Here is a 16,111-nt window from a genome sequence, read left to right as displayed (position 1 = left end):
ATGCTGTTTCCTTCAATTTGATACTCTCCCTTATTTCCTTAGACATCCACGGTCGATTTTCCCTCTTTCTACCGTCCTTCCTTTTTGTTGGTATAAACCTTTGCTGAGCAGTCTGAAAAATTACTTGGAAGGTTCTCCACTGTTCCTCAACTGTTTCACCAGAAGGTCTTTGCTCCCAGTCTACCTTAGCTAGTTCTTCTCTCATCCCATTGTAATCTTCTTTGTTTAAGCACAAAACACTAGTGTTTGATTTTACCTTCTCACCCTCCATCTGTATTTTAAATTCCACCATATTGTGATCGCTCCTTCCGAGAGGATCCCTAACAATGAGATCATTAATCAATCCTGTCTCATTACACAGGACCAGACCGAGGACCGCTTGTTCCCTCGTAGGTTCCATTACATACTGTTCTAGGAAACTATCTCGGATACATTCTATAAACTCCTCCTCAAGGCTGCCTTGACCGACCTGGTTAAACCAATCGACATGTAGATTAAAATCCCCCATGATAACTGCTGTACCATTTCCACATTTATTTGTTTATTGCCTGCCCCACCATAATGTTACTATTTGGTGGCCTATAGACTACTCCTATCAGTGACTTTTTCGCCTTACTATTCCTGATTTCCACCCAAATGGATTCACCCTTATCCTCCATAGCACCGATGTCATCCCTTACTGTTGCCCGGATGTCATCCTTAAATAACAGAGCTACACCACCTCCCTTACCATCCACTCTGTCCTTCCAAATAGTTTGATACCCTTGGATATTTAACTTCCAGTCGTGACCATCCTTTAACCATGTTTCAGTAATGGCCACTAAATCATAGTCATTCACGATGATTTGCGCCATCAACTCATTTACCTTATTCCGAATACTACGAGCATTCAGGTAAAGTACACTCATGTTGGCTTTTTTACCTCTGTTCTGAATCTTAATACCGCTTACTTCACGTTTTATTCCTTTTAGTATTCCTGGTCCTATTCACTGAGCTCCACTCAGTCACTGTACCTTGTACTGTCGCCCTTTTTGATTTTTGACTCTGGCTTCTCTGACTTACACTTTCCCCCTTACTGCCTTTTGTTTCTGTCCCTGTTTTATTACCTTCCAACTTCCTGCATTGGTTCCCATCCCCCTGCCACATTAGTTTGAACCCTCCCCAACAGCTCTAGCAAACACCCCCCTAGGACATCGGTTCCAATCCTGCCCAGGTGCAGACCGTCTGGTTTGTACTGGTCCCACCTCCCCAGAACCGGTTCCAATGCCCCAGGAATTTGAATCCCTCCCTCTTGCACCATCTCTCGAGTCACGCATTCATCCTATCTATCCTGACATTCCTACTCTGACTAGCTCGTGGCACTGGTAGCAATCCTGAGATTACTACCTTTGAGGTACTACTTTTTAGTTTAACTCCTAACTCCCTGAATTCAGCTTGTAGGACCGCGTCCTGTTTTTTACCTATATCGTTGGTGCCTATGTGCACCACGACAGCTGGCTGTTCGCCCTTTCCCCCCCAGAATGTCCTGCAGCCGCTCCGAGACATCCTTGACCCTTGCACCAGGGAGGCAACATACCATCCTGGAGTCTCAATTGCGTCCGCAGAACCGCCTGTCTATTCCCCTTACAATTGAGTCCCCTATCACTACAGCCCTGCCATTCTTCTTCCTGCCCAGCTGCGCAGCAGAGCCAGCCACGGTGCCATGAACCTGGCTGTTGCTGCCTTCCCCTGGTGAGCCATCTCCCTCAACAGTATCCAAAGCGGTATATCTGTTTTGCAGGGAGATGACCGCAGGGGACACCTGCACTGCCTTCCTACTCTTGTTCTGTCTTTTGGTCACCCATTTTCTATCTCCCTCAGTACCTTTCACCTGCGGTGTGACCAACTCGCTAAACGTGCTATCCACGACGTCCTCAGCATCATGGATGCTCCAAAGTGAGTCCATCCGCAGCTCCAGAGCCGTCAAGTGGTCTAACAGGAGCTGCAACTGGACACACCTCTTGCACGTGAAGGAGCCAGGGACAGTGGATGTGTCCCTGAGCTCCCACATCGCACACGAGGAGCATGGCACGGGTCTGAGATCTCCTGCCATGTCTTAAACCTTAGGTTAACTTTTACAACTACAATTCCAAAAAATGAAAGAAAAAATAAATAAATTAGACAATGGAAAGGAAAACTACTTACCAGTCACTTACCAGGGATCAAAAGCACCTCCTCCCCACCCAGCTTTGAATTCCCACCTAGATTCAAATTCCCAAACTCACTCTTTGCTGTCTCACTCTGGCTGTGTCTTCTCTGGCTCACTGGGAGAACTCACTGGGAGTGAGTTTACAAGTTGCTCTTTTTAAATTGGCCTGAGTTGACTCCCCTCCCCCACCTGCTTTTAGATCAAAGTAGATTTAAGTGACTGACACTTAATTGCCAACCAGTTATATGAGTGGGTGGGGCAGCCCTTGTTAACCTACACTGCACAATACTAGCTTAATTTAAATTAATGTAAACTCCTGAAATTTAAAAACTGTCTTACCGATTGGATTGGATTCAATTCCCACCTAGATTCAAATTCCCAAACTAACTCTTTGCTGTCTCACTCTGGCTGTGTCCTCTCTGGCTCACTGGGAGAACTCACTGCAGAGAAGGCTCAGAGGAGATTTGATAGCGGGATTCGAAAGTCACGGGTCTGGGCAGAGTAGGTAAGGAGACGCTGTTTCCATTTTTAGAAAGATCGGGTATGAGAGAGAGTACAAATTGAAGGTAATTGGCAAAAGTGACACAAAGAAAAACCTTTTGCACAGCGGCTTGTTGGGGTCTGGAATGCACGGCCTGAGAGTGTGGTGCGCGTTGGTTCAATTGAGGCATTCAAAAGTGAATTAGATTTCAGTGAGGGAGAGAGGCTTCAGCGAGGGAGAAGGGCTTCAGCGAGGGAGAGGGGCTTCAGCGAGGGAGAGGGGCTTCAGCGAGGGAGAGGGGCTTCAGCGAGGGAGAGGGGCTTCAGCGAGGGAGAGGGGCTTCAGCGAGGGAGAAGGGCTTCAGCGAGGGAGAGGGGCTTCAGCGAGGGAGAAGGGCTTCAGCGAGGGAGAGGGGCTTCAGCGAGGGAGAGGGGCTTCAGCGAGGGAGAGGGGCTTCAGCGAGGGAGAGGGGCTTCAGCGAGGGAGAAGGGCTTCAGCGAGGGAGAGGGGCTTCAGCGAGGGAGAAGGGCTTCAGCGAGGGAGAGGGGCTTCAGCGAGGGAGAGGGGCTTCAGCGAGGGAGAGGGGCTTCAGCGAGGGAGAGGGGCTTCAGTGAGGGAGAGGGGCTTCAGCGAGGGAGAAGGGCTTCAGCGAGGGAGAGGGGCTTCAGCGAGGGAGAGGGGCTTCAGCGAGGGAGAGGGGCTTCAGTGAGGGAGAGGGGCTTCAGCGAGGGAGAAGGGCTTCAGCGAGGGAGAGGGGCTTCAGCGAGGGAGAGGGAAGTAAAAAGAGCGAGAGTTCAGCGAGGAGAGCAGGTCATCAGCGAGGACAAGGGCCGTAAAGAGTGGAAATTCATTATCTTCGCCCATCCCAACCCACCAGCATCAATCCGCCCAATCCCAACCCATCACCATCTCACCACAATCCCAACCTGCCATGAGTAGAAAAGACGATCTGATAGCTAAAGAACAATAAAGCATCTTGAGCTGATGGATTCACAGAAGCATTAAAACCCAACAGTGAAGCATCATTGGTGCGAATACACAACCTGATTTTCTTTATCTGGGAAGAGGGGAAGATACTGGGGTATCTCAGTGATGACATAATTGTGACCATCATCAAGAAAAGTGAGAAGTCCGACTGCAGCAACTACAGAGGAATTGCCCTGCTGTTTGCCACAAGGAAGGTCATCACAAGAATCCTCCTTAATCACCTTCTTCCTGTCAATGTCTCAGCAAGTGCAAGTTCTGGAAATTACTCCTAAGCAAAGAAAGAGTAAAAATGCAGCAGGAACAGTTGCTGCGGGGAAACCATGAGCAGTTTGAGTTTCTGCCGAGCTCTGATCAGGATATACATGGAGGTAAAAGTGTTGTTGCTCCATCAGATACTAACATTTGACATTAACACTTCCTGTGGCTGCAGAGCCCCACCCAGATTCCCAAAGTGGATTCTGCTGACTAATAGGAAGAGCGGACATGATCTTCATCACAAGGCAACAGGAGAAAAATGCAGGAACAGCGCTGACCCTTGTACACGGCCGTCAACACTGTCAACCGCAGGGGGCTATGGTGCATCCTCCTCATTCTAGTCACAGACCCAATTCATGTTTGTCCTGGGGACAAGTGAGGTTGTGTCATTGCACAAATGCACTTCTCGATCCTCCTTGCTGCAATGCTCCACCTCTTCCTCAACAAGCTCCCCACTCGAGTGGAAACAAACTGGGGGCCTCGGTTGAAGAAAGGTGAACAGGAAGATGTCCATCCGAAACAAAGAGGCTTCTCCTTTTACTTACATCATTATTTTACACCCCTCTTCCCCTCCGTGTGTGTCTGTGTGTGTGTCTGTGTGTGTGTGTCTCTGTGTGTGTCTCTGTGTGTGTGTGTGTCTGTGTGTGTGTGTGTGTGTCTGTGTGTGTGTGTCTGTGTGTGTGTGTCTCTGTGTGTGTGTGCGTCTGTGTGTGTGTGTCTGTGTGTGTGTGTCTCTGTGTGTGTGTGTGTCTGTGTGTGTGTGTGTGTGTGTGTCTGTGTGTGTGTCTGTGTGTGTGTGTCTGTGTGTGTGTCTGTGTGTGTGTGTCTGTGTGTGTGTGTCTCTGTGTGTGTGTGTCTGTGTGTGTGTGTCTCTCTGTGTGTGTGTGTGTGTCTGTGTGTGTGTGTGTCTGTGTGTGTGTGTGTGTGTGTCTGTGTGTGTGTGTGTGTCTGTGTGTGTGTGTGTGTGTGTGTGTCTGTGTGTGTGTGTGTGTGTCTGTGTGTGTGGCTGTATGTGTGTGTGTCTTGTTATGGGCCAGGGTTTAGAGAATCCCAAAGTGTATCATGGAGCTCACCTGACCCACAACTTTTAATAGATTGTGGTGTGGGGAGCACACGGCCCACTCTACAGGTGTGGTACAGCAGAAATGGAAAAGTATTTTTTAAAGCAGAACAATGTTTATTCTCTGAATTCATAGAACATAGAACATAGAACATTACAGCGCAGTACAGGCCCTTCGGCCCTCGATGTTGCGCCGACCTGTGAAACCACTCCAAAGCCCATCTACACTATTCCCTTATCGTCCATATGTCTATCCAATGACCATTTGAATGCCCTTAGTGTTGGCGAGTCTACTACTGTTGCAGGCAGGGCATTCCACACCCTTACTACTCTCTGAGTAAAGAACCTACCTCTGACATCTGTCCTATATCTATCTCCCCTCAATTTAAAGCTATGTCCCCTCATGCTAGACATCACCATTGAGGAAAAAGGCTCTCCCTGTCCACCCTATCCAATCCTCTGATCATCTTGTATGCCTCAATTAAGTCACCTCTTAATCTTCTTCTCTCTAACGAAAACAGCCTCAAGTCCCTCAGCCTTTCCTCATAAGATCTTCCCTCAATACCAGGCAACATTCTGGTAAATCTCCTCTGCACCCTTTCCAAGGCTTCCACTTCCTTCCTATAATGCGGCAACCAGAATTGCACGCAATACTCCAAATGCGACCGCACCAGAGTTTTGTACAGCTGCAACATAACCTCATGGCTCCGAAACTCAATCCCTCTACCAATAAAAGCTAACACACCATATGCCTTCTTAACAACCCTCTCAACCTGGGTGGCAACTATCAGGGATCTATGTACATGGACACCGAGATCTCTCTGCTCATCCACACTGCCAAGAATCTTACCATTAGTCCAGTACTCTGTCTTCCTGTTATTCCTTCCAAACTGAATCACCTCACACTTTTCTGCATTAAACTCCATTTGCCACCTCTCAGCCCAGCGCTGCAGCTTATCTATGTCCCTCTGTAACTTGTAACATCCTTCCGCACTGTCCACAACTCCACCGACTTTAGTGTCATCTGCAAATTTACTCACCCATCCTTCAACGCCCTCCTCCAGGTCATTTATAAAAATGACAAACAGCAGTGGCCCCAAAACAGATCCTTGTGGTACACCACTAGTAACTGGACTCCAGTCTGAACATTTCCCATCAAGCACCACCCTTTGTCTTCTTCCAGCTAGCCAATTTCTGATCCAAACTGCTAAATCACCCTGAATCCCATGCCTCCATATTTTCTACAGTAGCCTACCGTGGGGAACCTTATCAAACGCTTTACTGAAATCCATATACACCACATCAACTGCTTTACCCTCATCCACCTGTTTGGTCACCTTCTCAAAGAACTCAATAAGGTTTGTGAGGCATGACCGGCCCTTCACAAAACCGTGTTGACTATCTCTAATCAAATTATTCCTTTCCAGATGATTATACATCCTATCTCTTATAAACCTTTCCAAGATTTTGCCCACAACAGAAGTAAGGCTCACTGGTCTATAGTTACCGGGGTTGACTCTACTCCCCTTCTTGAACAAGGGGACAACATTTGCTATCTTCCAGTCTTCTGGCACTATTCCTGTAGACAAAGATGACTTAAAGATCAAAGCCAAAGGCTCAGCAATCTCCTCCCTAGCTTCCCAGAGAATCCTAGGATAAATCCCATCCAGCCCAGGGGACTTATCTATTTTCACACTTTCCAGAATTACTAACACCTCCTCCTTATGAACCTCAAGCCCTCTTAATCTAGTAGCCTGAATCTCAGTATTCTCCTCGACAACATTGTCTTTTTCCTGTGTGAATACTGACAAAAAATATTCATTTAACACCTCTCCTATCTCCTCGGACTCCAAGCACAACTTCCCACTACTGTCCTTGACTGGCCCTACTCTTACCCTAGTCATTCTTTTATTCCTGACATATCTATAGAAAGCTTTAAGGTTATACTTAATCCTACCTGCCAAAGACTTCTCATGTCCCCCCTTGGCTCTTCTTAGCTCTGTCTTTAGGTCCTTCCTAGCTAACTTGCAACTCTCGAGTGCCCTAACTGAACCTTCATGTCTCATCTTTACATAAGCCTCCCCACCTAAAGTACTCGAACTATAGCGCTTCCAGTCAATATTTGGAAAGTTAAAGTCCCCCAACTACCCTGTTGCTTTCGCTCCTATCCAGAATCATCTTTGCAATCCTTTCCTCTACATCTCTGGAACTTTTCGGAGGCCTATAGAAAACCCCTAACAGGGTGACCTCTCCTTTCCTGTTTCTAACCTCAGCCCATACTACCTCAGTAGACGAGTCCTCATCAAACGTCCTTTCTGCCACCGTAATACTGTCCTTGACTAACAATGCCACTCCTCCCCCTCTTTTAGCACCTTCCCTGAGCTTACTGAAATATCTAAACCCCGGCACCTGCAACAACCATTCCTGTCCCTGCTCTATCCATGTCTCCGAAATGGCCACAACATCGAAGTCCCAGGTACCAACCCATGCCGCAAGTTCACCCACCTTATTCTGGATGCTCCTGGCATTGAAGAAGACACACTTTAAACCACCTTCCTGCCTGCCGGTACACTCCTGCAACTTTGAAACCTTACTCATGACCTCACTACTCTCAGCCTCCTGTATACTGGAGCTACAATTCAGGTTCCCCAGCCCCTGCTGAGCTAGTTTAAACCCTCCCGAAGAGCATTAGCAAATTCCCTCCCCAGGATATTGGTACCACTCTGGTCCAGGTGTAGCCCATCCCATTTGTAGAGGTCCCACTCAAGTTAACCTTTTTAAAACATACAGTGAACACCTTAGCAACCATGAATTCAAATACAATCCCCAAAGAATACAACACTAAGAAATCCTTAAGTTGTCCTTTTAACATCCAAAAGACTTTAAACAAAACTTTTAAACAGAAGCACATCAGGTTAAAGTCACTAATGAGAGCAGTTATTAGTTTTAAATCACCAAAGGATCAATTTACAGTTTTTAGATTACAGAGCGAGAGAGACTCATACACATTCTGGCTGTGACTGCAGCTATCCAGCTCTGAAAACAAAACTAAAACACACCCTGCAGCAAACAGCCTAAAACGAAAGTAAAAAGCTGACGGTCAGCCCAGCTCCACCCACTCTCTGACATCACTGCAGTAATAAACACCCATTTCTTAAAGGTACTCTCACTACAGATATTTATATACACACCCATTTTTAAATACACCCATTTCTTAAAGGTACTCTCACATGACACCTCCCCCCAAGACAAAAAAAACCCCATCAACTTCAAGGTGGTTTCATTTTTCACCTTTTCACTATCCTTTAAGAAATGCACACAGTAAATATACTCTTTCGTTTAAAAAAAACACGCGCAAACAGGTACAACAATATAGTCCATTTTTTGTTTTCCCTCCAACTGGAATCCTTCTCGATTGACAGTCTCTTTGAACAAGAAGGTCTCTGCACGATCCATCCATTTCTCTGCGCCTCGGCATTTCTCTTTAAAGTCAGAAACTTTAGTTCAATCTGATCACAGAGTCCCTTGTAATTCTCCAACACAGGAGCATTGGTGATCACAGCTTTCAGGCAGTCAAATGCCTGTTGAATCTCTGCTGACAACTGAAATTTTTGCCGTTTCTTCAGCAAGTCCATCAGTGGAGCAATCACGCTACAAAAACTTTTCACACATGTTCGATCAAATCCACTCATGCCAAGAAATCACATTATTTCCCTTTGTCTCGAGGGTATCGGAAACTCCTCAATAACTGTTGGTTTCACATCCCGTATGACCATTCGACCCTGTCCAATTGTATGGCCAAGGAAAGTTACTTGGGCTTTTCCAAATTCACTTTTGGCTAGGTTTATCACCAAACCCGCCTCCTGAAGTCGATTGAATAATTTTAAATATTCTGTCCATGTCCGGCTGAAAATTACCAGATTGTCGATGTATACCGCACAATTGGGTAATCCTGAAACGACTGTGTGAGTTAACCGTTGGAATGTGGCTGGGGTGTTGTTCATGCCAAATGGCATAACTTTGAATTGGTATATACCATCTGGAGTCACAAAAGCTGAAATCTCCTTCGCCCTTTCGGATAAAGGTACCTGCCAGTAACCTTCAAGTAAATCCAGTTTGGAAATCATAGAATCATAGAATTTACAGTGCAGAAGGAGGCCATTTGGACCATCGAGTCTGCACCAGCTCTTGGAAAGAGCACCCTACCCAAGCCCACACCTCCACCCTATCCCCATTACCCAGTAACCCCACCCAACACTAAGGGCAATTTTGGACACTAAGGACAATTTAGCATGGCCAATCCATCTAACCTGCACATCTTTGGACTGTGGGAGGAGCTGATTGTCCCACTTTCTCAATGCAATCCTCCAAATGTGGGATAGGATAAGAGTCCGTTCTTGTAACTGCATTAATCATTCTATAGTCCACACACAACCGTTGGGTACCGTCCGGTTTTGGTACCATCACTATGGGTGAGCTCCATTGGCTGCAACACACTTCAATTATGCCATTTTTAAGCATCCTCTCAATCTCTTTGTTAATCTGTGCCAATTTTAAAGGGCTAAGTCTGTATGGATGTTGTTTGATTGGAACAGCCTTTCCCCACATCTACATCATGTATAGCCATTTTAGTACTTCCCAATTTGTCTCCACAAACTTGCCCATGTGATATCAATAACTCTTCCAGGTCAGTTTGTTTTTCCTCTGGAAGGTAACTCAACAATTCATCCCAATTTTTAAGAACATCCTCGTTTTCCAATTTAATTTGAGGTATGTCAAATTCACAGTCATCTGTATTTGGTTCGTCACTTTGAGTTAGAATCATTAAAAGCTCCTTTTTCTCTCCTTCCCTTTCAAAGTACCTTTTAAGCACATTCACATGACACACTCGGTGAGTCTTCCTCCTATCTGGTGTTTTTACCACATAATTCACCTCACTTAATTTCCTTTCAATCTGATAAGGTCCACAAAACCTAGCTTTTAAAGGTTCATCGACCACTGGTAACAATACCAAAACTTTATCTCCACTGGCAAAACTACGAACTTTGGATTTCTTGTCCGCTACCCGTTTCATCACATTTTGTGCAACTTTTAAATGCTGTCTAGCCAATTCACCTGCTCTATTTAATCATTCCCCAACATTTGACACGTAATCCAATAATGTAATTTCCGATTTCTCACACACTAATTTTTCCTTAATCAATTTAAGTGGTCCTCTTACCTCATGACCAAAAATTAGTTCAAAAGGACTGAATTTGGTTGACTCATTAGGTGCATCCCTAATTGCAAACAGTACGAATAGAATTCCTTTATCTCAATCCTCTGGATAATCTTGACAATAAGCCCTCAACATTGTCTTTAATGTCTGATGCCACCTTTCTAATGCTCCCTGCGATTCTGGATGGTACGCAGTTGATTTAAATTGTTTTATTCCACGCTATCCATAACTTCTTTGAATAACCTTGAGGTAAAATTTTATCCTTGATCCGATTGTATTTCTGTGGGTAGTCCATATCTAGTAAAGAATTTAAGTAACTTCTCCACAATTTTTTTAGCTGTAATATTACGTACTGGAATGGCCTCTGGAAACCTAGTAGACACATCCATTATCGTCAAAAGATATTGATTCCCACTTTTCGTTTTAGTAAGCGGTCCATTGCAATCAATTAGGACCCTTGTAAAAGGTTCCTCAAATGCTGGAATGGGTATTAAGGGCGCTGGTTTTATCACTGCTTGAGGTTTCCCTATCACTTGACATGTGTGACATGATAGTCAAAATGTTACTACATCTTTCTGTAGTCCAAGCCAATAAAAATGTTTTTGTATTTTAGCTTGAGTTTTCCTTATTCCCAAATGACCTCCCACTGGTATCTCATGTGCACCTCGCAGCACCTCCTTTCTATACCCTACTGGCAATACTACTTGATGAACTTCTGCCCACTTTTCATCCGCCTGCATATGTAAAGGTCTCCATTTTCTCGTCAAGACATTACTTTTACGGTAATAACATTCTGGTATACACTCATATTCCTCTTCCAAGACATTACTTTTACGGTAATAACATTCTGGTATACACTCAGATTCCTCTTCCGTGTATGCTTTCTGATACATCCGTTTTATTTCTATATCTTTCTGTTGTAACTCCACCAATTTTCATGAACTAAAAATATCCACCACATCCTCTGCCTGTTCTTGTTCTTTTTCAACCACCTGATCAAAAATCGTTTCTGATAATTGCACTTCAACTTCATCTTCACTCTTTGATTTCTCCTCTTGTCTTACCCTGTGACTTTGCGACCTTGTTACTACACAATCCGGAAAAATCCCAGGATATTCGTCCTTCAACACTTAAGTTGTCTGATTTTCCAGTGGCTTATCAACCATAGTAGGCATCACACCCACCTGCGATCCAGCTATATCATTACCCAAGATAAACTGTGTTCCTGGACAAGATAGTTTCTCTATTACTCCGACTACCACTTCACCACTCTTCACTGGACTTTCCAACCTTACCGTATATAATTGAACACTGCTCCTCTCACCCTGAATTCCACATATTACCACCTTTTCTGGCAACGTTCTTCCCAGACTACATAACTCCTCATCTCTTACCATTAAAGATTGACTAGCTCCCGTATCTCTTAAAATTGTGACTTCTTTACCTGCTCCTCCTGATACACATGAGTAAACTTTACCCACACAAGCAAATTCTTTAAAGAGATCTGGCATCTTCTTATCAATCATCTCTTGATCAGGCTGGACAATCTTTTGCACCTCCATCGCTTCATTTGGGCTTTCCTTCACCACTTTAACAAATCCCAGTGTCTTATCCTGTTTTACCACATCAGCCTTCCCAGTGCTTTTCTTCAACCACCAACACTGTGACTTTACATGGCCTAGTTTATTACAGTGAAAACATCTGAAACTGTTCATTTCTTTTCCACCCTCCTGGATTTCTTTTTTAATCTGAGGTACACTCTTCTTATTATCTCCCATCAGATCACCTTTACCTTTACCACTTGAGTATTTCTCATGTCCCCAGTTTCTATCCCTCACCGGCTGAAACTGATGTCGGAAACCAAGCTTTGATTTATGAACTAATTCATAATCATCTGCCATTTCTGCTGCTAACCTCGCAGTTTTAACCCTCTGCTCTTCCACATGCGTTCTCACTACATCAGGAATTGAATTTTTAAACTTCTCCAAAAGTACAATTTCTCTGAGAGCTTCATACGTTTGGTCTATTTTCAAAGCCCTTATCCACCTATCAAAATTACTCTGTTTGATCCTTTCAAACTCCATGTATGTTTGACCAAATTCTTTCCTTAAATTTCTAAACCTTTGTCTGTCGGCTTCAGGTACTACTAGTTCATATGCACCTAAGATGGATTTTTTCACCTCCTCATATGACTCAGATACCTCCTCTGATAGTGATGCAAACACTTCACTAGCCCAACCTACCAGCTTTATTTGAATCAGTAATACCCACATGTCCTGTGGCCATTTCATTTGTTTAGCTACCTTCTCAAATGAAATGAAAAAGGCTTCCACCTCCTTCTTGTCAAACCTTGGCAATGCTTGGGCATATTTAAATAGATCCCCGCCAAGTCTTTGACTTTGACGCTCTTTCTCACTATCCTCATCACTACCCTCCAACTGTACGTTTCCCTTTACGTCTGCCAATTTTAACTGACTGTCATGTTTCATGGCCATTTTCTGAAATTCAAACTCTCTCTTTTTCCCTTTCCTCTCTCTCTTTCCTTTTCCTCTCTATCTCTTTCTTTGTTTCTTTCTTCTCTCTCCTTTTCTTTTTCCCTGATCTGTATCTCCTTTTCTCTTTCTTTTTCTCTCATTGCATATGCAAGCTGCTTTAATTCTTTTTCATGTTCAAGTTGCTTAATCTGCAACTGGATTTTTGCCATTTCTAATGAGTCCGACTGTATCTCAGGCAACTTTAAATGCTTAGCCACCGCCATAGTCTGCTTTTAGTCTCTGTCCGTAAGGTACTGCGTGTGACCGTCTCCACCCCCAAAAACTTCAGAGCCTCTGAAAGAGCCGGTGTCCACAACACACTCCCTACTTAAACTAGAATACCACACCTGAAAAGCAACCACAATATGCTCACCCCTCACTGTCTTTACGTTCACTAAGCCCATCCAATAGATATACTTTTATCCCCCTCGAGCCCCCAATTTGTTATGGGCCAGCGTTTAGAGAACCCCAAAGTGTATCATGGAGTTCACCTGACCCACAGCTTTTAATAGATTGTGGTATGGGGAGCACACTGCCCACTCTACAGGTGTGGTATAGCAGAAATGGAAAAGTATTTTTTAAAGCAAAACAATGTTTATTCTCTGAACTCAAGTTAACCTTTTTAAAACATACAGTGAACACCTTAGCAACCATCAATTCAAATACAACCCCCAAAGAATACAACACTAAGTAATCCTTAAGTTGTCCTTTTAACATCCATAAGACTTTTTAAAAAAAACTTTAAACAGAAGCACATCTGGTTAAAGTCACTACTGAGAGCAGTTATTAGTTTTAAATCGCCAAAGGATCAATTTACAGTTTTTAGATTACCGAGAGCGAGAGAGACTCATACACCTTCTGGCTGTGACTGCAGCTATCCAGCTCTGAAAACGAAACTAAAACACACCCTGCAGCAAACAGCCTAAAACAAAAGTAAAAAGCTGACAGAGAGCCCAGTTCCACCCACTCTCTGACATCACTGCAGTAATAAACACCCATTTCTTAAAGGTACTCTCACATGACAGTCTGTGTGTGTCTGTATGTGTGTGTGTCTGTGTGTGTGTCTGTGTGTGCGTATGTGTGCCTGTGTGTGTGTGTGTGAGTGTGTGAGTGTCTGTGTGTGTGTGTGTCTGTGTGTGCGTGAGTGTGAGTGTGTGGAGGGTGGGGATGAGTTGAAAGGGGAGAGGTTAGGAATTAGATAGTAGTTAACTAGTTGCATTTGCTGCATATTTAATTATAGGCATTGTTTTTAATAAAATTAATTGTGTTTAAATTTACAAACCTGGTGACTGTAATTATTGGGCAGCCAAAGATCAAAGACTTTGGGTATTTTTCTAAGAATTAATAGTTTATTTTAATTGTGTTGTGACTCTGGGTCAAGTGGAGCTGGAATTGACCCCACACCAGCCCAGGGGGTGGTAACACTGATCCCATAGCCTTGCTAGACTCCAGTCCAGATTTTGAGATGAATTAAGTTTATTTCTGTATGTTGAAATTCAGAAAATAATGTTTGCCATAGGAAAAGCAACATGACAAATAGGTCAGAGTGAGAGAGCTCTTGCACGCTGCACTCGAGCAGAGTAAGTCAAAGACCCCAGCCTCCCAGAATCACAAGCCTTCTTAAAGGGAAATCTCTTGTGTGGGGTGGGAACCTGCAGCCTCCCAGCCACATGTTTCTCGATGGCGGGAGGTGTTGTTCAGCCCGCTGGCGACGGGGTCTCTGCTCCCGCCGCTTTCAATGGGAATCACCATTGAAGCCACCTCGCAACGCCCAGAAACCCGTGGGAGGGGCTGCACTGCCGGCGGAAGCAGAGAATCCCACCGCTGGCAAACAGCTGGAGAATTGCAGCCGCGAGATATCCCTCACTGTAAGGATACCATCCCAGCCCAATACATCGATGTGCAGAGTGTGTGATCTGGACAGGGGGCACAGTTGAGTGGGTGGAGGCCTCCCTAATCCCTGGAGAGAAATAAACTTTGATGGAAATAAACTATCCTTTTTTTCTATTTTCGTGGAAAACCTCCTTTTTTAACTCCAGTTAATTCAATTAGAGTAGCGATACACTTGAAAATCAACATTGCAAAGTAAATTTTTTGTACCTGATCTCTCGTTTCTCATCAATGCTCATCGTCAGCTGCTGAATTACCTTCATCCTCTCATTGGGCGATAATTGGGCGAGCTCATCAATAAGTTGCATTTTATCTGCACAGATTCAAATAAAACTTGTTATTTCTATTGCCAAGGTGAGTGTTCATGGCCACAATTTTTTTTTTATTCAGCAGTGACACCAAATTTTGTAGAGCAACAAACTCTAAACTTGGATGAAAGCAAATCACTGCAGATGCTGGAATCTGAAAGTATAAACTGGGGATGTTTACAACGTTGATGCAAGACTTTTGTTGATTATAAACAAAAAATATTGACACACCTTCTTTTTCTTCTTCACTTAGTTCAGTTTCTGGCATGGAATACTGTGAGATAGATAACCCAGCCAAGGACGCTAATCGCAAAGTAACACCAATTGTCCTTCGTCTTTTAGCTTCAGCTGATAAAGAGAAAACACATTTGCATCGTCAAAGACATTCCAAACAAATTGCTTTATTTAACTCTGGCAGGAGTTCATTCTCCTGATGTATACACAGGGTTCACCAAGTGATCTGGACAACATTCCACTATTCAACATGATCTCGAGCTCGGTAAATAGATTGAATAAATTGCCATATCATTGTCACCAGGGTGAGTATTTTAATGATTATGTGCAGAGTGCAATAGCTGCCCAGCAGGAACTCTCTAATAATTCCAGTGGAAAAATAAGCATCTGGATTTAAATAATCACTATTTACATATTAGTATCTTTTCACCATTATCAGTTAATTTAAAGATAAACAAAAATTAGTTAATTCATATTTAATGGATCATACTACACAATTTCAGAAATATAAAGGAAACAGTATCTGGTCAGGTTGGACTCCATTATTTTTCAACTCTTATCTCTTTTGTTACAGGTCTAAGACATCACACTATATTTTTATGAAATTTCATCATAGATATATAGAAGCTAGGAGCAGGAGGAGGCCTTCGAGCCTGCTCCGCCATTCATCACCATCATGGCTGATCATCCAACTCAATAGCCTAATCCTGCTTTCTCCCCATAGCCTTTGATCCCATTCTCCCCAAGTGCTCTATCCAGCCGCCTCTTGAATATATTCCAAAGTTTTAGCATCAACTACTGCCCGTGGTAATGAATTCCACAGGCTCACCACTCTTTGGGTGAAGAAATGTCTCCTTATCTCTGTCCGAAATGGTTTACCCTGAATCCTCAGACTGTGACCCCTGGTTCTGGACACACCCATCACTGGTAACATCTTCCCTGCATCTACCCTGTAT

At 43.9% G+C, this 16,111-nt stretch overlaps 1 protein-coding gene across 5 annotated transcripts in view; it reads right to left on the bottom strand.

Moving 5' to 3' along the window:
• tmc5 (transmembrane channel like 5) overlaps positions 1–16,111 on the bottom strand; it is a 266,568-nt gene that overhangs the window by 161,945 nt on the left and 88,512 nt on the right. For all 5 annotated transcript variants that reach the window (XM_072481874.1, XM_072481877.1, XM_072481878.1 and 2 more), the window contains exons 5-6: positions 15,153–15,269; positions 14,824–14,926 (exon numbers count right to left, since the gene is read on the bottom strand). In XM_072481874.1, the coding sequence (XP_072337975.1) occupies positions 14,824–14,926; positions 15,153–15,269 (220 nt within the window). The remainder of the gene's footprint in view (positions 1–14,823; positions 14,927–15,152; positions 15,270–16,111) is intronic.

This window comes from Scyliorhinus torazame, chromosome 17 (assembly GCF_047496885.1).
Source record: "Scyliorhinus torazame isolate Kashiwa2021f chromosome 17, sScyTor2.1, whole genome shotgun sequence".
Classification (NCBI taxonomy): domain Eukaryota; kingdom Metazoa; phylum Chordata; class Chondrichthyes; order Carcharhiniformes; family Scyliorhinidae; genus Scyliorhinus; species Scyliorhinus torazame.
Note: the sequence above shows the minus strand (reverse complement) of the source record. Positions and strands in the feature narration are given on the sequence as shown.